Source organism: Engystomops pustulosus, chromosome 7, assembly GCF_040894005.1.
Source record: "Engystomops pustulosus chromosome 7, aEngPut4.maternal, whole genome shotgun sequence".
Taxonomy (NCBI): Eukaryota; Metazoa; Chordata; class Amphibia; order Anura; family Leptodactylidae; genus Engystomops; species Engystomops pustulosus.
In genome coordinates this window covers 152,544,731-152,568,358 of record NC_092417.1, presented here as the reverse complement: position 1 = coordinate 152,568,358, position 23,628 = coordinate 152,544,731, and the positions used below count along the sequence as shown (strand labels likewise).

The following is a 23,628-nucleotide window of genomic DNA, read 5'->3' as shown; positions in this document are numbered from 1 at the left end:
GTCGGAACTATATATTTTAGAATTGTAGCTTCAGACAAAATTGTTTTTGTCCCAGTGACAATTGGATTATCAAAATTTTTAGCTGTAATGGAAATAAGGGTTATTAATAAAATTTTATTACAGACACTTTACAGCTGATCATTGCAGCCTGGGACTATAGTAACATCCAGAGAGCTTCACTAGCGGTCACAGGGGGCAGTGGGGAGGTCTGTAAGTCGGGGATCACCTGCATCTGGTAATTTAGAGATCCGTTATCTTCTTTTAATTTGTACACAATACTTCCTAAAAAGCATTGTATGACTTTAAAGGACATCTACCACCAGATTATTGGTGAGAGTGTCCTAATTAGGCTGCTCCCTCCATCTAGGGCAGTGATGGCTAACCTATGGCACTGGTGCCAGAGGTGGCACTCAGAGCCCTTTCTGTGGGCACTCAGGCCATCACCAGAGAGGACTCCAGTTATCTTCCTGCAATACCAGACAGCCCAGGACTTGCTGTGCACAGAGCTATATTAAAGTGACAGCGCTACCTGGGACTATTTTCTGCTTTATTGGTGTCCTCAGGGGCTGGTATCAATGAAAGCTGTGACAGAGAAGGGAGTATAAATCACAAATTAAATTTCTGTGTTGGCACTTTGCGATAAATAAGCGGGTCTTTTGTTGTAGTTTGGGCACTCGGCCTATAAAAGGTTTGCCATCACTGATCTAGGGGATGGGTGGACCGTTTTTTAGAAAGTTTTCTGGCATCTTTAATAATGAAATATTAACTTTGTACAACAGCCGTAAGCGCTGGGGCTGATAGCGCCTGAGGGCCTCTGGCCTACCCCGGCTTTTAATTTATGCACACTCCCCGCTGCAAGCCTCCTCCTGCTCCCGACCGGGGAACTAGGAGAAAGCACACACCCCCCTCTCTCCATGTCCCGGCTCTAACGTCACCGGCCAGATCCTAATTCCCAGGCCAGGAGTAGGAGGAGGCTTGCAGCCGGGGGCGTACATAAATTAAAAGCCGGGGAAGCAGAATGGTGCTCAGGTGCCGTCAGCCTGAGCGCCTCCGTTTGTTTTACAAAGTTAATATTTCGTTATTAAAGATGCCAGGCTACTTGTAAAAAACAGTCCCCCCCCCCTCCCTCCAATCCCATACCTAATTAGTAATCTGGTGGTAGACTCCTCAGAACAATTTGGTGACCTCCATGTCAGGACGTCCTTCCCCCTAGAATGCAAATCAAATACAGGCAGTCCCCGGGTTACATACAAGAAAGGCTCCATAGGTTTGTTCTTCAGTTGAAACTGCCGAAAGTCGAAACTGTATATTTTATAATTGTAGTTCCAGACAAAAATTTTTTGCCCCAGTGACAATTGAAGGTTTCAAATTTTTTGCTGTAATGGGACCAAGAATTATCAATAAAACTTCATTACAGACACTTTACAGCTGATCATTGCAGCCTAGGAGTAAAGTAAAGCATCCAGAGGTCACCAGAGTTCACAGTGAGAAGTGAGGCCCGTCTTTAACTAGGGGTCGTCTGTAAGTTGGGTATCCTTAAGTAGGAGACCACCTGTATAATATTAAATATGTTGCTACACTTCATAGAAAATTTAATAGAACCATAAAAAACAGGACACTGTTAGTTGTGTAAAAAGTTTTTAGAAAACCCACAATGTTTGTTTCATGTTCTTTAATAAAATTGTAACTGTGACATTTTTCTGTACCTCGTTCTGGCGACTAATGTGCTAACATTTTATTTCTTTACAGCCCTACACATAAGAAGAAGGTTCCCAAGTACAAAGAAGAGATCTCTTTAAAAGATGGAATTTAATCTCATAAAAAACAAGTTTTAATATTATTGCATTTTCCATCAATTCCATGTCTCCAAAAACAGTTTCACCAGAAACTAGGAACCTAACCCAGAGGCTTGTTCTCATTACTCATGTGCTATAGCTACTTCTTACTGGTGGGAAGCAGTGCATTGTGGTCCTTACTTTGCACTGGAAGCAGTTTCTGCACCATCACATTATCTCTAGAGTCTGGTTATTTGAGCCAAATACTCTTTTTTTCATAAAATCATTATCATAAATAAAATATAAGTACTTTTTAACCTGTTGTTTCCTTCCCATACTGTTCTGTTCAGACTATGTTGCATCGTTATACTCATCATGCGTGGCAGTAGACCTCCATATTTATGGCACCCTCAACAAAATGTCTTTTTTAACACAGTTTAACCAGTAAACTGGTTTTCCGATTTTTTCCAAAAATTGTGGTCTTGGACAATGGATTTGTGTTCTGGCTTTTGAAAGACCTGATCAAAAGTAGTCGGATAGTAGGATCTATCTACTGGTGAACCTCGGAGCGAGAAGCAGATTTCAGTGTCAGGCCACAAGGTGGTCCTCATGTTCAACACAAAAGTGGAAAACAATCTACTTACAGGTTTGTGTTTCGGTGTGCCTACCACCACTCATTGCTATTGGAAGGCTCCATGGCACATGATAAATATTCTTGGGGATGACAGGATCTGATATAATATCTTATACACTTATTGACAGCTAATGCATACTACAACACTCCCTTCCTGGCAATATGGATGACATCAAGCTCTGCAGAAAACTGACACGACAAAGCCAACAAGCAAATCACGCTAGCTATAATCATACATTAATGCAGGTTGTAAAGTCTGAGGCTACCCTTAGATGTTCACCATTATCCCTTAGGACAGTGATGGCAAACCTTTTAGACACCGAGTGCCCAAACTACAACCAAACTCAGCGTATTTTTCGCAAAGTGCCAATGCGACAATTTAAGCCTTAACTTATTACTCCCTGCTCTTTCACAGGTTCAAATTGTATAGGCCCCTGAGGACACCAATACAGTAGAAAGAAGGAGAAGAAGTTTGGCATATCATTGTAGCTTCCTTCTAGGGTCATGGGCTGCCTGGGGCTGCAAGAGGCCTTGAGTCCTGTTTGGCAAGGGTGCCCATATAGAGGGTTCTGAGTGCCTCCTCTGGCACCCGTGGCATAGGTTCGCCACCACTGAACCAGGTTGACACTATGACCCAAGCTATCAGATAACAGATGCTGCCTGCAGGCAATGACCACCACAGCAAACATAACGTAGACAAGAGAAGCAAGGGATTGCAAAGGGGATCCTTATAGAAAGTAAATAGGATATGTCAAAAATTGATGACAGATGTGGATCCCACCTGAGGAATCTGTGCTCATCTTGATCTTGCTACAGCAGAACTGAATGAGAGTATTGTGTGGCCACTCTCCATTCAAGTCGATGGGGGTGCTTAAAATAGCTCAGCCCGTAAGCGATAATGTAGAATGGTCACATATGTCCGGTCAATTTTCCATTCAGATGGCTGCAGGAAAGGAGCTAGTGGACAACCACTGTTTTCAAGATTGTTCTAAGAGGTCTGAGACTTTTCAAAAACTTCTATATGGCCGGGAAGGCACTCTGGTCCGTGCTGATGTATATTTACGGAGGCATGAAAGCTGCGCTTAGTACAGCTTCATTATGGCTGAGGAGGCCATGGACGCCCACATCTGCCCATATCTCAGAAACCGATCTCAGCACAGCAAACCAGCATGGACCTGAGACACAGCGGTGTGGGACGACGAAAGGGACCATAGAGTTACGTACAGGTTTATATTTTTAAGCAGCCCCCTCCCTGTTTTTGAAAAATCTCAGACAACCCCTTTAATAATATAAACTGAGGATATGTTCTAGAGAATACCTCTTTACCAATGTACAAAAAGTTACCTGTTACAAGAATGAATCCTGTTTCACATGGATATATGGAATCCCAATGCTGGTATTCAATGACATCCAAGTCATTGAATACAGTAAGTCAATATATACATTAAGTCCTCGTACCCACCTGCCGTCATTATTGCAACAGTTTAGAGCCTGAAGGGTAAAGGAGAGTTATAGTGATCCAGAAAAAAGGTGGATTTCTCACTGACAGACACATAGCAGAGCATTCATCCATTTTCTTCCCTGCAAATGTACTTCTTATCATTTGCTTAACAATTCACAATGCCTTGGTTTATATACACACATATCTTTACCCCATTATTGCAATCTCCATGTTTTTAACATAGCTTAAGATAAATATATCCTAAATCCAGTGGAAACAGATTATGTATGAGCTGGCGCCATCTAGTGGCAGAAGCCATCGGGTAGAATTCTATATTTCACTACTTCCTCTGAATTGAGATAGAAAAGAAAGGAGAGTGAGGGTCTGCAGTTAACTAATCATAAAATAAAAGTGAACAAATGGACCCTAGCAGGCCCATGTACTGTCTGTACTTCAAAGAAAACCTGAGTACTTTTAAGTGTAAAATTAGATCAAACGTTTATCGCAGTAAGGAGGTTTTTCGGGTAATGTTGGTTTTCAGGTGTTTTTACAAACATGTAGGGGCATGCTCCATGTTTGACATTTAGTGACCTTGACTCTGTGCCCTGTGACCTCTTTCCTGGATCAAAAATAACACACAAACTCTGATAAGCCTGACCTTGTCCTATACTTACACTATTTTCTCACCATCACAAACACCACCCAAGAGGGAGTAACCTGGTGGGTTCCCCTTAACAAAGTCCAGATCAATGTATGGGAGTCAAAGAACCAAAAGGAGTGGTCCAAGTCAGATTTTTCTGGTGAAGAATCACGTGTACACCCACCAAGTGTTACAACCTTCAGGTTACGTTTAAACATCTATGTTTTTGGATGCAATTTGAAAAGCCAAAATCAGAAGTGGATCCAGAAAAAAAAACATTTATACTGACTTGGGTAATGATTCACAACTGGTTTTAGATTCAAAATCTAAAACCAAAAAAACCTAACTGTCTAAAAGCATCTTTTTGCAACTTTCAGAAAATGTAATCCCCTTAATTTTCAGTTTTTATGGATCATATTTCACACCTATTGGCTATTCCACGCAGAGCATTACACAGCCTCTCCACATTATACAGCTATTGGCTGTTCCCTGCAGAGCATTACACAGCCTTTCCATATTATACAGCTATTGGCTCTTTCATGCAGAGCATTACACAGCCTCTCCATATTATACAGCTATTGGCTATTCCCTGCAGAGCATTACACACCCTCTCCATATTATACAACTATTGGCTATTTCATGCAGAGCATTACACAGCCTCCCCATATTATACAGCTATTGGCTGTTCCCTGCAGAGCATTACACAGCCTTTCCATATTATACAACTATTGGCTATTCCATGCAGAGCATTACACAGCCTCTCCACATTATACAGCTATTGGCTGTTCCCTGCAGAGCATTACACAGCCTCTCCATATTATACAGCTATTGGCTATTCCCTGCAGAGCATTACACACCCTCTCCATATTATACAACTATTGGCTATTTCATGCAGAGCATTACACAGCCTCCCCATATTATACGGCTATTGGCTGTTCCCTGCAGAGTATTACACAGCCTCCCCATATTATACAGCTATTGGCTGTTCCCTGCAGAGCATTACACAGCCTTTCCATATTATACAACTATTGGCTATTCCATGCAGAGCATTACACAGCCTCTCCATATTATACAGCTATTGGCTGTTCCCTGCAGAGCATTACACAGCCTCTCCATATTATACAGCTACTGGCTGTTCCCTGCAGAGCATTACACCGCCTCTCCATATTATACAGCTATTGGCTATTCTCTGCAGAGCATTACACAGCCTCTCCATATTATACAGCTATTGGCTATTTCATGCAGATCATTACACAGCCTCTCCATATTATACAGCTATTGGCTATTCCCTGCAGAGCATTACACACCCTCTCCATATTATACAGCTATTGGCTATTTCATGCAGATCATTACACAGCCTCTCCATATTATACACCTATTGGCTGTTCCCTGCAGAGCATTACACAGCCTCTCCATATTATACAGCTATTGGCTATTTCATGCAGATCATTACACAGCCTCTCCATATTATACAGCTATTGGCTATTCCATGCAGATCATTACACAGCCTCTCCATATTATACAGCTATTCCATGCAGAGCATTACACAGTCTCTCCATATTATACAGCTATTGGCTATTCCCTGCAGAGCATTACACAGCCTCTCCATATTACACACCTATTGGCTATTTCATGCAGAGCATTACACAGTTGCCTATAACACTTTATTCTTCACACAAACAATATCATTGTCTATCATAATGCAGAGCATTATGACTTTGAAATTTTAGTATTCTGCTATTATACAGTATATAATAAAGATTTTATGCTATTGTTTCCATCTTTTATTTCTATTATATACAACCCAAGGTGTAAATGCACTAAATAACCACCAGCCAGTATTTACACAATGGCCTATGACTCCTGGGCTACTCAGTACAGTCTTACAAATCCACACCGCAGGCTATTAAGCCTCAAGTACTACAGTCGATTAAAATGATATTATAGAATTATTAGCAGCATAAATATGAATATACACTCTGTCAGCAGGGATCAGATCAGAATACAGCATAAGCTGTGAATAACAGGGGGTCTCCCAGCACCAAAAATACCCCTTTGAGCAGCTTAGAAGAAAACACTAATGTAAAAGACTTTAACTGTATGTATTTTAGGTAAAATAAATAATTAGTATAACTAATTTGGTCTCTGTAACTGGCATGTACAGTATACAGTGGCTACGGAAAGTATTTACACCCCTTTAAATTTTTCACTCTTTGTTTCATTGCAGCCAATTGGTAACAACAAATAAAATCTTTGTTTTTTGCTCATTAATGTACACACTAAATTTAGATTTTTTTTTGCTAATTTATTAGACTAGAAAAATTTACTTATCAAATAGTCATAAGTATTCAGATCCTTTGCTTTGACACTCATTTTTACCTCACTTGCCGTCCATTTCTTTCTACTTGTTCATTGGCAACCCCCAGGGACGGCTCCAAGGTTCAGTAGGCCCCGGGATGACAGAGCCTCAGTGGCCCCTTTGAAGTTAACTCTTGTGGCGGCATTAAAAATTCTGAAACTAAAACAGTCTCCTGTTCCCTAAAATATTCCCTGGTTTATCATCCCGAACAGCCCCCTTTTGATTATTTTATATAAAGCCCCCTCACAACCTATGAATTTATTAGATGCAGCCCCCCTCAACCCCATGGGTTCCGTATGTTTAGCCTTATGTGGGCCCAATAGCAGCTTTGGGCCCTGGCACTTGGCCAGGTATGCCCAGTGCTGGCAGTGGCCCTGGTAACCCCAATAAGTGTTCTGCACAATATCTATCCATTACCCTCCATTATTTGAAAATGTGGTCTTCCAAGAGAAACTCATGAACACCTACAATAGAACATGTGCCACAACAAGACAATAAAACCTATAACCAAGAGACCCATGACCACAAAAATTATACTAAATAGAAAATCTGTTTTTAATGGAATTCATTCTAAACATATATAATCATAAACATATAAGCAAAAATATAGACAAAATTGCCAGGGGTTATTCAGGATTCTTCCCCAAAGTAGACACAAATAAAGGACGATTATTTAATATAGCAATTCAATCTTTTACTAATAATGCTGCTAATACTAAGTGTGTAATACAAATCACCTATAGACCTGTAGCCATTGTGAGTGGAAGATTTAAGGAGTATTCTCACAAAGACAAGTTTCTTAAATTTACTCAGGATAACAAAATAACACATTCTCTAATTCACTGTTATTAACAAAAATACAGCATTTCACCAATATAATTCCAACCTGTCTCTATCAGTTCTGGTGTTTACAATTTCAGATTTTTATGGTCGGGCAGGTCAGATTCTTCTCATAAATAGCTTCTCCTGTCTGCTCCATGCAGTGTGATCTCTGCCCCTCCCTATTGAATTATAAGACCAGCTCACACATAGACACTTCCTGCCAGCATGCAGAAGCGTTCATAGACTTACTTTACAAGCTAAAGATAAGATCAGGTCTTTATCCAGGGTGGAGGTCCTCTGTGTGTGTTATAGCTCAGATGTAGCAGAGTAGACGGTAGGCCATAGTGTGTTATATGCATCTTATGGATCTTATCATCTCTCATCTCTGATGTATCATAGTATCATAGTAACTATGATACGATGATCTCTGATTTGTCTCATCTCTCTTTCTATGTGTCAAATACTAGTACAATGTTCAGAAGCTAAATAAAAGTGTATATAAACCCTATACCCTGATAATCTAACTACATTGTCAGCACACAACATCTCATAACACTACTGGGATCATAAAGTGTCTGCTTAGAGAGTCCCCGCTCACACTCTGGAATATTACACAGACCATCACTGAGTGATAGAAACTAAGCAGCAATAAAACTGAGTAAAATTGTAAAGTAAAGGTTTAAAGTTTATCTTTATTGTGTACACATTACAAGGAGATTGAAATTTGAGAACTTTTTTCCATGACCAAACCCCTATAACACCATGGGGGACATTTACTTACTGATCCCTGGTGCTCCCCGATCTGGAATGTGGGACGATAATGAATTCTGCCGCGATTCACTAAGATTGTGCGCCCGATATCCTGCATGTGTCGCTTCCCCGCTCAGATCCGCTGAAGTTCACCTTCTTCTTCCTGGTGCATGTAAGTGCATTGTCTTGCGACACAATTTTAAAGTTAAATCCTGCTCTCAGTCCGAATCCATCGATTGTCTGACGACCCGCCCCCCGATTTCTGTCGCATGAAAGTTGGCGCCAAAATCCCATCACGTGCAACACAATCCCCTTCTAAATACCTGTGCCGCAAATCCCGTAAATTTCCAAAAACCTACGAAAGTGTGATTCGCGGGACCCTAAGTAAATAAGCCCCCATGTGTCTGAAATGCGTCCAAAAGTATTGTCTAGGTTTTTTTTTTTTTGCTTTAAACATGTTCTTATATTTTTGTTATGAATTCAATAAAAAAAACTGATTTTTCTCTTTGCATAATTTGTGTGGTCATGAATCTCTGTTTGCTATGGGTTAGTAGGGGAAACTTATCTGTCAAGAACAGGAGTTGGATGTCCTTGAATCACATAGGCATGGGCTCTCGTGTCCTGGAAGTAGTTGGATGTGGGGCTTATAAATGGGTGGCCAGCGCTGAAATACTTCATGTGGACCAAGGTCTTAAGGAGTGGTTACACCTGTCCTGTACTATGAGGGCCTCCAGTGAGTATAGATTAAATTGTTATGTTTTTTATTTGAGAAAGCCATTTAAGGATAAACACAAAAATGAATTAATTGAATATTTTTTCTTGGCACAATGGGGAGTCGTAGCCACCAATGGTGGACGCTTGGATGCTCCTCTGGGCTCATTAACCACGTTCCCAATATGCAATAAAAAGCTAAATAGAAAGTGATTAAAACACACTGTAGTAACAGGAAAATGTTGTTATAAAGGGTTCTTAACACCACATGTATCATCCAAATGATTTCCTGGCAGACTTTATACAAAAGGGAATTGTACTTACATTGAGAAGACGTTGCTGCAGATCTTAATTTATCTAAATCACCATCCATTATGTAATTATAGTCCCCCGAAACTGTAACTCGACAACTTCATTTATCAAAAAAACATTTCCAAAGTTGGTTCATGATCTGTGATAAATAAAAAGGTGGAACATATCCTAAAGCAAGCACTAAATAATAAAAACCTTCCAATGTAGGATTAAGTATCACCTTTGATCTTTGGTTTAGCTCTAGCCCTAGGATGGTCCTAGGAACTACATTGCGCAAGCTTCACTTCACTGGACAGATCTAAAACGATTGGTGCCATTTTTGGTCTGAGAGAAGTTTAGCCGGTTGGTCTTTTAAACCTTGTACTATACATCAATCATTTATTAATTAACTCTCGACGATCTTTATTGTACCAAACTACTTTTTTTTTTTACATACTTTGGTAACTTAGGACAATAGGTCTTTCTTATCTCCAGTTGACATTGTCCCCTGCTATCCCAGTTTATGAATCTGCCCATGATGCATGACCCATCAACATCTTCACCTCTGTGCTGTCTAATCATTAGACTATAGTGGGAATTATCTTCTTCATTGTCTACCACAGTCCTATTTTGTGAGACAAGGGGGCTCATTTACTACAAAGGGTCCGTGGACCGCATTTTCGCCGGATTACCTGGCGATTTCCGTGTTGCACCACATTTACCTGGGGTTCTTGGCGCATGTGATCTGATCGCCGATTTCCAAGCGACGCAAATCGGGGGTGTGGCCGTCGGACAACCCGTTGGATTCGGACTACGCACAGGATTTAAAATTCAAAGACAATGCACTTACAAGCACCGGGCAGAAGAAGGTGAACTCCGGTAGGGAAGAGACAGATGGAAATTCAGAAGAAAGTGCGATCTGCGACCCTTAGTAAACTAGCCCCATTGTGTGCTAGGGCATCTTAATATCAATACACAAAAAAAGACTATGGGGGAGATTTATCATAAGTGTCTGAGAGCAGAACTCTACTAGTTGTTCGTGGAAACCAATCAGAGCTCAGCTTTAATTTCCCACAACTGTTTATAAAATGAAAGCTGAGATCTGATTGGTTTCCATGGACAACTAGAACAGTTATACCGCAGACATTTCTGAGAAATCTCCCCCTATTACTTTAATAAATCTAGAGCCCTGCTCCCTTTTTGAAAGACCTTGGACAGGAGCCTAGCAAGGGAACAAAGACAACATCCAATCACACTGCAGATTTGTGTTAAAAACATAAATCTACACAGCAGCCAATCACTGGCCTCAGCATTGTCTTCCAGAAACGGCACAGTCTAACCCTAGTAGCCTGCAGGTCACCACTGAGATCTTATCCAACTAAATTAGATCCCCTACTGAAATCATTTATAACCACACAAGTACAGACATAGTTTATCATCTACATGAAATGAGCAGAATATCCAATATATCTCAATGTGAATTATCATGAAATACTTGTCATGATTACATGAGAGTGATAAATGGAAACATTAAAACAGATCCAATAAGGGCTAAGTGCTTACATGGCAGAAAAAAAAATTCACAGTTAAATCCCTAATGATTTACGGAATTCTTATGGGAATTATCACAGGCCACATCCAACAACACTTACTGAAGTAGTAGTAGCTGCAGATTCCAGCTGATGTCAAAAATGTTCAGAGGATTTTTTCTTGTAAATACGATTTAGCTCTATAGCAAAAGCCCAAATCTTAATAGACAAACACAGCACCAAAACCAGACTGTATATATAGATACAGCACCAGAAAATTGCTCAGTATAAAAATACAGCACCAGAACAACTCCCAGTATAAAAATACAGCACCAGAACAATGTTCACTATAAAAATACAGCACTAGAGTAATGCTCAGTATAAAAATACAGCACCAGAACAACTCCCAGTATAAAAATACAGCACCAGAACAATGTTCACTATAAAAATACAGCACTAGAGTAATGCTCAGTATAAAAATACAGCACCAGAACAACTCCCAGTATAAAAATACAGCACCAGAACAATGTTCACTATAAAAATACAGCACTAGAGTAATGCTCAGTATAAAAATACAGCACTAGAATAATGCTCAGTATAAAACTAAAGCACCAGAACAATGCTCAGTATAAATATACAGCATTGGAATAATGCTCAGTATAAAACTACAGTACCAGAATCAAGTATGATCTCTATATTTACAAGTGTCAGATTTATTGTGGAAATGTCTGCAATGTGCACATTCATGTAACTGGAAATTGCGAAAAGGCATGTATAGACTGACCCCCGACTTAAGAATAGCCAAAGACATGCAGATGACTCCTAGTTACAAACTGATCTCTCTGCCCACTGTGACCTCTGAATGCTGGTTATTTACTAAACTTTGGTCCCAGTCTGCAATTATCAACTGGAACTTGTTGTCACGGGTGACCCCGCGATCCAAGTCTCAGATCGCGGGTGCACCCATGTTCCTCTTTGTAGCGCAGTCCCGACCCTTTGTCACGGGTGCCCGTGCTCCAATACGTGCTGCCCTGTCCCCAGCCTGTACTTACCTCTCCAGGCTGTGCTTCCGTCCAGGCTGCACGCCTCCTCCGACTAGGCCGCGCACTCCTGCTGCTAGGGCGCACACGCGCCAACTCTTCAAGAATTTAAAGGGTCAGCGTCCTCCTACTTGGCGCTGGCATTACCAGCTCTGCTATATAACCCAGCGGCTCCCAGCATCCCCTGCCGGATCTTCAAGTCATAATGCTGAAGAGCAAACCCTCTGTGTTTTCTGAGCGTTTCCAGACGCCTCCGTGTTTCCTGCGTTCCTGTGGTATTCCTGTGTTCCTGTTGGCGTTCCTGTGACGGTCCTGTGTTCCTGTGGCGGTCCTGTGTTCCTGTGGCAGTCCTGTACTCCTGTGGCGGTCCTGTACTCCTGTGGCGGTCCTGTACTCCTGTGGCGGTCCTGTGTTCCTGTGGTGGTTCTGTATCCCGGTGGCCATCCTAAGGTCCTGCCATCCTGAGGTCCTGCCAACCTGAGGTCCTGCCATCCTGAGGTCCTACCTTCCCGAGGTCCTGCCTTTCCAGGGTCCTGCCTTCCCGTGGTCCTGCCTAGCTTGTGTCCTACCTTGGCTGCCTCGTCGCACTCGTGGAGCGACCTGGTGGCTCCCCGCTGCAGCTAGACCAACCCGCTTTGCAGCGGGCACTGGCGAAGACCAAGGGTTCCACTTAGACTCTGCTCCCGGGTTGCGACCAGTACCATATTCCCCTCGGTGGTCCAGGAAGTCCAATGTCTTTAGCCTCAAGAGACTCTCCCACACTCCAGTGCGTGACACTTGTCCACAATGAAGCTTTATTGTTCATCTTTGTTCCCTTGTCAACCCCAAATGTTTTAAGTTCAATTGTCACAGGGAACAAGGAGTTACAATTATTAAATTTACCAGTTCTGACTTAAAGACAAACTCAACTCAGAACAAACCTACAGAGCCTATAGTGTACGAAACCCGGGGACTGCCTGTACAAGCCTGGACAGTACAGTACAGAACATGTTTTCTATGCGTTTTGCAATGTCTAAACATAATGAGAGTTGAGCAAATCATTCAAAATTTGATTCTCTGAAGCTCTGCCAATACAAATTGATGTTGATCCAATTGCTCTGGAAATTGGTATATAACCCCCACTAGTCATAATAAAAGAAAATGTAGGAAATAAGTGAAATAAGATAGAGCCTTTTTTTTAAAGGATATCTACCACCAGATTGAAGGATTGTAAACCAAACACAGTGGCGTCTACTGGTGTCTACCCCCTCTGGCAGGATCCACTCCCTTTTAAGCTTCCTATGCCTTTTATTTTTAAGAAAAAAAGGTTTTAAAAATCATGCAAATGAGCCTGAGGGGGCTCCAGGCCCCTCAAGCTCTCTTGCATAATTTTAAAAAACTTTTATTTTTTTGTAAAAACCAGGGCCTAAGAAGCTAAAAGAAGAGCGGATGCTGTCAGAGTGCTTTGTTTACAATCCTTCATCCTGATGGTAGATATCCTTAAAAATATGAGTTTTAGTTGAAAGGAATTACTGTACATACCAATTTCCAGGACAATAGAAATAAGACAATAAGAAATTCAGCAGATTCATATTGAATCTATTGGGGCTATATACCGGTAAATAAAGGAATTATTATTATAATGAATCAACTAATCAACTGGCTTTATACATTTTAAGAAGGAACATATATTTATATATAAGCGGTTGCATAATGAATTCCTAGAAAGAAATAAAAGAAACTTAAATGTATTGATATATAAATATGATATTATATCACAATTAAATACTTAAAGGGTATTGACAAATTAATATTATTGTTTGCATAATGAAAAGTTATTCAATATACTTTCTGTATCAATTCCTCATGTTTTTCTAGATCTCTGCTTGCTGTCATCCTATAGAAAGCTTCATTGTTTATTTCCAGTGGATGGAAATCTGACCATGGTCACACAGGTGCACAGCTCATTATATCACATAGAGTAATCAGAGCTGTATGATATAACGAGCCGTGCACCTGTGTGACCATGGTCAGATTTCTGTCCACTGGAAGTAAACATAGAAGCTTTCTATAAAATGACAACAAGCTTAGATCTATAAAATGTTATGAATTGATACAGATTATACAGTACATATTAGAAAATTGTATAACTTTTCATTATACAAACAATAACATTTATTTGCTGAAAAGAGAACACCCCTTTAATGTAAGAAATATTAAGCATCTCAATAATGAGTGACTTTTCTTCTTGCAGTCCCCCGCTCGTCCACAGGAGGGCGCTCTGTCTCATGGCTGATGTGTAGCAGGAGTGCTGGAAAGTCGCAGTCACTGTATATAGGGCATGCAGCAGGAGCGCACATCACGATCCTATAGATCTACGAGTCCAGAGCAGACGCTGGAGATGCACACACATTCACTTCTGTAGAGCTATTGGAATACAAGCAGCAATGGGATTATAACTCTGGAGAACTCTGACTCCATACTGCACAAGGTGAGAGCCCTGTAACCTCTTCCCTTAGGATTACATTGTTGTCTGTGTTCCTTAGGACTTAGATAATCCCATTTGTTAGAAAGGATCAATTATAAATGGGGCAAAATCGATGTTAGACATGTGTCTTTTTTCAACCGTATATGTAACCAAGTTATATTTTTGTAGTTTATCATAACCCCTATAAGGTTGGAGTACTTATACCTACACGTAGTAGTACAAATACCTAATCATCATATGTTGGATCACAAAAAGAGTTTTTTAAACTAATTTGTTTGCATTTGGATCAGAACCTCCCTCCTATAGATGGACACCAATACCCATACAAAACATTGGCACTAGTGACATGGATCATACGTAGGAACATATGTAGGTGATTTTCTGGGACACATTCCAACACCTATGACATTATCTCGGATGATAGGTTAGTGCTAAAATATGGCAAAATTATATAGGCATTTTATATATCATTTATACATACATTGCAACTATACTATACATAGTACAAAATATTGGGCAAAATGTAGCATTTTTTCCAGTTTAGAATGGCAATTGGTGGATTAATCCTATTAATCCTACATAGGACAAGGCTGGTTGAGGCATTTGCCTAAGGGTGGCAAAATGTGCCAATCAGGGGTATTATTTAGATTTATTTAGAATTTTTTCACCTAGAAAGAAAGTGTTTTTTTGTTCAGAGAAGAGTCAAGAATTAAGAGCAGGTGATCTGTGAAGGTATAGCCCATACAGCTGAGCAATAGTCTGCCCATTACAGTGGATACATAGAGATAGAAGCTGTGGTTAGTCTTGTTACTTTGTATACTTTTATAGGTTATATATCTGATGTGAAGGAGTGGTGGAAGAGCTGAGAGCAGTGACAGATGGGTGTGGTAGGTCGCTAGGAGAGGGTGCTGGAGGGGAACATGAAGATGCTGCGGCACAGCTGTGCATAGTAGGGGGTGTAATAGCTACATGATTATTAGGGTGTGAGCTAATCTTTACCATAAGTGAAGGATTGGGCACGGGGCGGTGTACAGGTGTAAGGGGAATGCCCTCCGGGCAATAGAACATAAACTATTGACGACTTGATGAAAAATGAATGGACTGCGCCAGAAATGAGTCATGTATGATGCTGCACTGACTTTGCACTGCTACATCCAACAAACTCCGCTCTGCTACCTCTGTATCATGAAGGAGGGACTCGGTTTCTATTTTACTTTGCCTGTTTATATCACCTGGTGCCACAGTCATAAACTTCTGTACACATCCATCTTTGAAAAACAAATATTGACTCGTGTATTCACGTTCTCTAGAGGTGTCAAAGTTATTCCGAGAGTTTGGAATCTAATTTTGAACTAAAAAGTGGAATATTGCCCCTAGCAACTATAATGAGTGATTCTTGTTGAATTAGTTGTTAGAGGGGCTCTATTTTATTCCATTAAACTATGAGCCTAGGGTATGAAATGTCATTTATTGAAATTTTTATGTAAAATCTCACTTCTTTAATTATAAAAATCCCCTCCATAGTCAGAGAAGAGTCATATTTTGCCTAAGATCAGTCAAGTTTTTAGGCTGCAGGGAAGAGAAGGGTCACATCAGACACCCTTATCAGATTCATAGCAGCTATAAACTTACTTTCAAATCGAATCAGGATTGTGATTCTGTGTGATACAGAACTGAAGATACAGGCAGCTCAAAGAAATATGAAGAAACTTTTCTTTTCAGTTTGCATTTCCAGTTATGTCTTTGTCAATCTCTTTTTCTATCTCTTTAATTGCTTTACTCTCCATTTCTGTATCTCGAAGAACTACCAGCCTGATGTGTTTTCAAAGATGAGATTCTTATCTTTAAAAGGATACTAGCTGCATGTTTCTAGGTGCTATAGTACAGAAAAAAGGGGAATCTGATGTGACTCCCCTTGCAAAATATATATGACTTTTCTATTCTCATTTTCACATGACTTTTATAGGTAAATGGGTGAGATTTTACATAAAAGAGGGAATTCTAGAAAGGACATTTTATGCCCTATCTTAAGGGGGCTACTAGTTTACTAGGGTAAAATTTGGTGACATATTCCCTTTAAGTGTAATTCTTGTATGGTGAAGTCTCCAGAGGGGTAGATTATGGTCATTGTGTGGAAATCAGTGTATAAAATTCTAGATGCAACACAGGGAGCAAAGGAATGTAATGGGTGTAAGTGATAAAAAAAAGCGAACACGGCAGTGGGAACAGATCCGTACACAATTATGGCATGGAATGCAGGTTCATGAGTAGCGGAGGACATGCATAATATCAAGCTGTTCATGGGTTGGGATAGGGCAGAGGAAGCAGGCGAGGCGGCCAGCAGATTATGTGGGTGCTATGGGGTCAGAGCAGGTGCACTTATGCCTCCAGCTGATTTTTTTCCAGTTTGCAACTACAACATTTTCTTCTCGCTACTTGAAGCCGTCCACCTGTTCCCTTTCAACGAGAAGCCGAGAGAAACCTCCATTTATAGAGAAAACCAAATATCCCCCTTACACTGACTATAAAAAGCAATAGCCATGGCAGCAATCACAAGCAGTTAAGCATAGGGTCCCTTGATGCAGATTAAAATACACCCCCCTTCTCTCCGGAGATGGACTAAATTTCGTATGAGTCACAGGTGGGAGCCATAAAGATGCACAATAAAGCCATAATCCCATTTACAATGATGTTATCCATAAACAGACAATCTTATTAATGTGGTATTAATAAATTGTTCTTCAAACATACATACAATAAGACGCCAAGTGCCGAGCCTGCTCCGTACTACGCAGCGCTATGGTATCGCTCCCTCTATGGGAATGGGGTTAATTAAATCCGAGTCAGGATGTTGATGCAGACGGCAACACAAATTTCCAGTGTTATGGAGAAATAATGGGATTTTCTGGAGTGGAGGAAATTTCAACTGAATAGGAATATAATAACATACTGGGCATATAAGATTGTGAATATAAAACAATAATAATAAATATTATTATGGAATATAAGAATACACTGGATGTATAAGATTGTGCATATATGCAGAATGCCTGCCATTTATGTTGCGGTTCCATATCCCTATAAACACTGGGTTCTATCTGAAAGAAATATGTATATTATGTGGAAACCTAAATATATAAGAAAGAGATTAAAAACAAGTTATTTGTACGCGAAATAATCAAGGAACACAGAAATACTATGACAATGACAATGCAGCAATGTTAGTAGATCAAATCAGATGAAATGAAACAGACCCCAGATCAGACATTAATTTTAAAGGGAATTTTAATGAACTCTATTTCTCTGTGTAGCAGTTCACAGCTCATATTCAAGACCTATTTATGATCATCAATAGCAATACAGTGGGAAACCCCTTTAATTGAAACCCAAGACCAGACCACAACATGAATTCAGACCTCAGACCAGACCCCAGTACATACCCCTACATAAATTTATACCCCAGATAAGTCCACAAAATGAATTCAGACCTCAAATCGGACCCCAGACCTTATCTCTAAATTAAGTTACAACCCAGATTAGATTCCAAAATTAATTCAAACCTTAAACCAGACCATATCTCGAAATTAAATTATAATCCAGATTAGACTCCAAAATGAATTCAGATCTCAAACCAAACCCCAGACCATGGGGGATATTTATCATACGCTGGCGCTCGTGCGCCAGCGTATGATAGCCCCGCCGCTGCAAATTCGCAGCCCGATACATGAAGAGGCTTCTGCCTCTTCATGTATCGGGCTGCCAGCTGCGCAGCGTTTATCCTACGCCAGGCAGGGCCTGGCGTAGAAAAAAACGCAACCGGCGACTTTTCACGTATGAAAAGTCGCCGGCAGCAGCAAGTGCGCAGGCGCGGGGACAGTAACGCCCCGCGCCGGCCCACTCCCGTCCGGCCGCGCCCCCCGCTCGGCCGGCCGCGCCCCCCCCTTCACGCCCCTTCACGCCCCTTCACGCCCCACTGGCGTGAAGGTGGCGGATTGGGGAAAATAATCGCAAAAGCTAGCAATAAGCTAGCATTTGCGATTATTTCAGGGCCTCTGCGCCAGTGGCGGTGCGCAGAGGTCCTGATAAATATGCCCCCATATCTCTAAATTAAGTTATAACCAAGATTAGACTCCAAAATGAATTCAGGCCTCAAATCAGACCCCAGACCATATCTCTAAATTAAGTTATAACCAAGATTAGACTCCAAAATGAATTCAGGCCTCAAACCAGACCCCAGACCATATTTCTAAATTAAATTATAACCCAGATTAGACTCCAAAATTAATTCAAACCTTAAACCAGACCCCAGACCATATCTCTACATTAAGTCATAACCCAGATTAGACTCCAAAATGAATTCAGGCCTCAAATCAGACCCCAGACCATATCTCTAAATTGAGTCATAACCCAGATTAGACTCCAAAATTAATTCAGACCTCAAACCAAACCCCAGACCATATCTCTAAATTAAATCATAACCCAGATTAGAATCCAAAATTAATTCAGACCTCAAACTAGACTCTAGATCAATTTTTTAAAGGAATCTAATCCCAGATTGGATTGTTAAAGGAAACGTGTCACATGGATGCAGTATTTTACACCAAGCACACTTACATGCTGATATGTACTCACTGACACAGGATCCACTATTCCTTTATCTTCTAATGGCCTCATTTTGGAGAAAATAGTCTTTTTAAATCATTAAATGGAGCCTCGCAGAAGTCTCCATTGTCTTCTAATTATGCTCACCTCTGTTCGGCGTTACTGCCCTCTTTCTCCCTCCCCTCCCTAGCTAGAAAGCCGGTGATGTCATGATTACCAGGCAATGGAGCCAGAAGGGGCTTCTGTGATGTAAATAGAAGCCCCTGAGGCTCATTTGCATAGCTTTAAAAGACAATTTTCTCTAAAGCAAGGTCATTAGAAGATAAAGGGAGAGTGAATCCTGTTTCAGGGTTCACACATCAGGCTGTACGTGTGCTTAGTGTACAATAATGAATCCATGTAGTAGATTTTCTTTAAAAGAAACTGACCCCACTTCAGATTGTTAAATGAATCATATTCCAGGTGAAATTGTTAAATAATTATGACCTCAAATCAAAATGTAAAATAAACCAGACCCCAGACCACATCCATAAACTGTGTAGGCACTTTATCAGATACCATAATAACTCACATCCCAAAATTAAGTAGTCCCAGATTTGACAGGTATGTACTTAACTTTAGGTATATTGACAATAACATTTGTGATGTCACTATTCTAGTGACTACACCACCTTCACGCCACGTGGCCACATGGGCTGACACGGGGCATTCTTGCTCCGTTCCTGCATACTTTTTAAAAGTGGTCTAAGCCTCACAATGTAACTGCCATGGGAGCGGTGGCGGGGCTTTAAAGGACATCTACCACCAGCATGAAGGATTGTAAACCAAGAACACTGACATACTGGTGCCCCCTCTGACAGGATCTGCTCTTCTTTTAGCTTCTTAATCCCTTGTTTTTACAAAAAGAGGAGGCATCATAGGTTTTAATGCAGCCTGGAGCCCCCCGGGATCATTTGCAGATCCTGTCAGAGGGGGTACACACCAGTACGTCGGTGTGCTTGGTTTACAATTCTTGATCCTGGTGGAAGATGTCCTTTAAGATATGGCGTATAATAAATCTCCCCCTATGTCTTTACCTGCCTGTATCTCCACCAAAAGTAAGATTTCTCTAGATGCATGAGACAGACAATAATGCAGGACGCTCCACCTACAAGTCCGAATGTTTCGTTTCTATGTGACCAGGGAATTGACAGAGTACCTTTAATTTTCCAGACACGGAATTAAAATAATTGCTATGGTAAAAAGAACAGAGAGGGCAACACCTAATGTAATTTCCATGGTAGGGCTGTAACAGGACAATAATTAGGGAGTAACTGGGCCCAGGGGCAATGTTAGAGGGCAGCATAGTTTAGAGAGACATTGGGCCCTATTTCCCATTGAGCCAGTGTAGAAACTATGGATCACTCAATGAGGTGTTTAGGATCCAAAAAAGACGTTTCGGAAGGTGTTTTCCTGCTGGGGTCATCCCAGGGTACTGGTCATAAGCAGAACTAGGAAGTAGATTAAAAAGTTGAACCATCTATCTGATCGGCATTGTCCTGGAAATTAGTTACTCTGGCCTTAGATGGTAATTTTGGATCTCCTTTGAAGAATCAGCTATGAGAACTCATCACAAACAATGGGGGAGATTTACTTACCCGGTCCATTCGCGATCCAGCGGCGCGTTCTCTGCGGTGGATTCGGGTCCGGCTGGGATTCACTATGGTAGTTCCTCCGACGTCCACCAGGTGGCGCTGCTGCGCTGAAGTTCCACGGAATGCACTGATCTTCACCAAGCCGGACCAAGTGAAGGTAAGCGCGAGTCCCGCAACACTTTTTTTTTTAAATGCGGCGGTTTTTCCGAATCCGTCTCTGTGGCGTGCATGCCAGCGCCGATGCGCCACAATCCGATCGCGTGTGCCAAAATCCTGGGGCAATTCAGGAAAAATCGGCGCAAATCGGAAATGTTCGGGTAACACGTCGGGAAAATGCGAATCAGGCCCTTAGTAAATGACCCCCAATATGTTTTATGAAGTTTCTTCTCAGTTCTTATATATTTTTGCTGCTTTGGAGGCTTCATTAATGGTCCTCAATATAAATTCCATCAATAATGTCAGCTCCAGCACTGCTCCTATGATGGAGAGGAACTATGGATCTAAACAATACAGATGAACGAAACCTAAAACATTCTTTCCCCAAGGGTAGAATATGTATTTCCAGGGGATGGTACCGTTAGTTCAGTCAGTTTGAAGCACTTTTGCCAGTTTACCACAACAAAATAGTACCAGAAAGTACCTGGTAGTAGTCAAATTTTTAGTACCTACTTGAAGGGCAGTTACCAAGTGTTTTGAGGCTGTACTATCGTGTCAAAACTGCTCAGCTCTGGTCATTACTAGGTCATTCCGGTACATTCTGCAGCGGAAAACTTGGTACCTCATCCAAGTTCACCAATACCATCTGGGTTGGTCTCGTTGAATTGAGTAGACGAAGTTGAGTAGAATTTTTATGTTTGCTCCGAACATCTTATATTTGTATATATTTCTCTGCTCAAGGACTGGCCTAAATATATGGATGAATATGATGCATTCATGTGTATTTATTGTTATACCTCCTCACCTCCTCTCATGTCTACAGCTCCTGTCTCTGTATCACCAAATATCAGGCGCAGGAATTCTGCCGCAGCCTAGTTGTGAGTTTCTGGCAGGGATTAATGAGCGCATGGATGTAATGAGCACTGACTGGTCACATGGTGGTTGCTGGCATCAGAGCGCCATCATTTTGTTGTCACTTGCTAATTAATTATGTGACACCCCCAGATTACACATTGGCTTCTTATGCGTTGGTATAGTCAGAGGCCACTGAACAAATTGACTACTATAATGTGTGAAGCTGGAGTATGGCCAGCTTGTAACTATCCAGAAAATCACCAAAGATCCGGCTGAGAGTCTGCATTGCATAGTCTACATCAGCACAACTTGGATTCAAGGAGTCGGATTATAAATTTATTCGACAGTCAAACAGGCCAACCTTACCAAGCTTTTCCATGTCCATATTCTGCCTTTTTTTCATGCTGCCATGTATTGAAGAAGTCTGTCCTGTCTCAAGGTGTCCATAGATCTCTCTATATTAAAGGTAATCTTTCTTCCATTGCCATAAACAGGCCACTTTCCTTTGGGGGGCTGGATATTAGGTAAGTCACCTATAAACATCTATTAAAAGTTCTGCAACACTTTCCTGAAATGTAAAGTGAAACCTTATGTTTCAGAAATGTCCATTACCTCATCAGCCTGTCATTCTTAAAATATCAGCCTGTCATCTCATAAAATAGCAGGAGAAGTAGGGTCAATGTCCATGTGATCGCTAATGTCCATGACCAATCTCCCTTCCAGGACCTCAAGATGGCATTCATGAATACTAACATAAGGTCCTGGAAGGTAGATAGGTGAAGGACAGCAAGGATCCCATGACTCTCCTCCTTATGGACAGGAATGACAGCTGATGAATTAAAGGACATTTCTGCCCTTTTAATAGTTGTATATTGGCAACTTACCTAATATACTGCCCTCCACAACAATCACAAAAACTTAACATAAAATGTCCAAGTGTAAGAGCAGTGAGACTGTGGAACTCTCTGTTGCAGGAGGTTGTTATGGCGGATACTTTGTACATGTTCAAGACAGGCCTGGATGCCTTTCTAGAGAGCAAAATATCAAAGGTTATGGGAACAAAGCATTTTGTTAATTTGATGTTGATCCAGACAGTTATTCTCACTGACATATGGGGTCGGGAAGGAATTTTCCCTAATTTGAGCCAATTGGCATCTGCCATGTAGAGTATTTTTTTTTTGCCTTCTCCTCATTCAACATTGTACAATTTATCAGTTGGACTTCTTTCTTTTTTCAGCGATACAATGAAATTATTTCCTGGATTTCTTTATTATTTAAAACTAGATAATAATTTATTATTATTATTATCATAGTAATAATCTGTTTTAATTTTCTCATTATTTCCTGTAAAATAAAATGGGGATGGCCATTTGCTAGTCATAATAGCAAATCGAGATCTGCATATGGTTCAACCCCCATGAACCATAGAAACAATAGTCTGGAGATGTTCACCGATATTTTTGGCAGACTTTTCTAGACTTGTTTTGTAACCTGTAGAGAAGGCCGAGTAGATGAGATGTCGCCCATTGTGAACGTTGGGTATTATAATAGAGGTGTAATCTTGACCGTGATGATAAAAAGATGATTGCTAAAAAGTGAGTAGAATATTGAACATTGTACACAGTGTCAGACTGAGGCTCCTTGAGCCCATTATTTTATTGGGAGACCACCCTTACCAAACCTAATGAAATAGACACCAGTGGCCGCCAAATTGGGTTGTCTTCTGATTGATCTCTGGGGTCTACTATTAGGTTAGAGTCTGGGCCCACCAAAGGATCTTCTGGTGGGCCAGTTTGACACTAATTGTACAAAACCCTATCATAGGAGTCAAATTTGAGCACAAAACTGCAATAGAAAGCGCCAAGGCTCAGACTTAACTTTCAATGAAGACAAGGGGTATTTTTGGGGTTGATTTTAAAGAA

At 40.9% G+C, this 23,628-nt stretch overlaps 2 protein-coding genes across 2 annotated transcripts in view; both read left to right on the top strand.

Moving 5' to 3' along the window:
• The window catches only part of LOC140068996 (solute carrier family 22 member 6-B-like), a 28,924-nt gene extending 26,906 nt beyond the window's left edge, over positions 1-2,018 (top strand). Inside the window, exon 10 of the mRNA XM_072114340.1 lies at positions 1,750-2,018. Within this exon, the coding sequence (XP_071970441.1) occupies positions 1,750-1,813 (64 nt within the window). The 3' untranslated portion in view covers positions 1,814-2,018. The remainder of the gene's footprint in view (positions 1-1,749) is intronic.
• Positions 2,019-14,287: 12,269 nt separating this feature from the next.
• CHRM1 (cholinergic receptor muscarinic 1) overlaps positions 14,288-23,628 on the top strand; it is a 160,332-nt gene continuing 150,991 nt past the window's right edge. The window contains exon 1 of the mRNA XM_072118328.1: positions 14,288-14,462. The gene's annotated coding sequence lies outside the window, so the exon portion shown is untranslated. The remainder of the gene's footprint in view (positions 14,463-23,628) is intronic.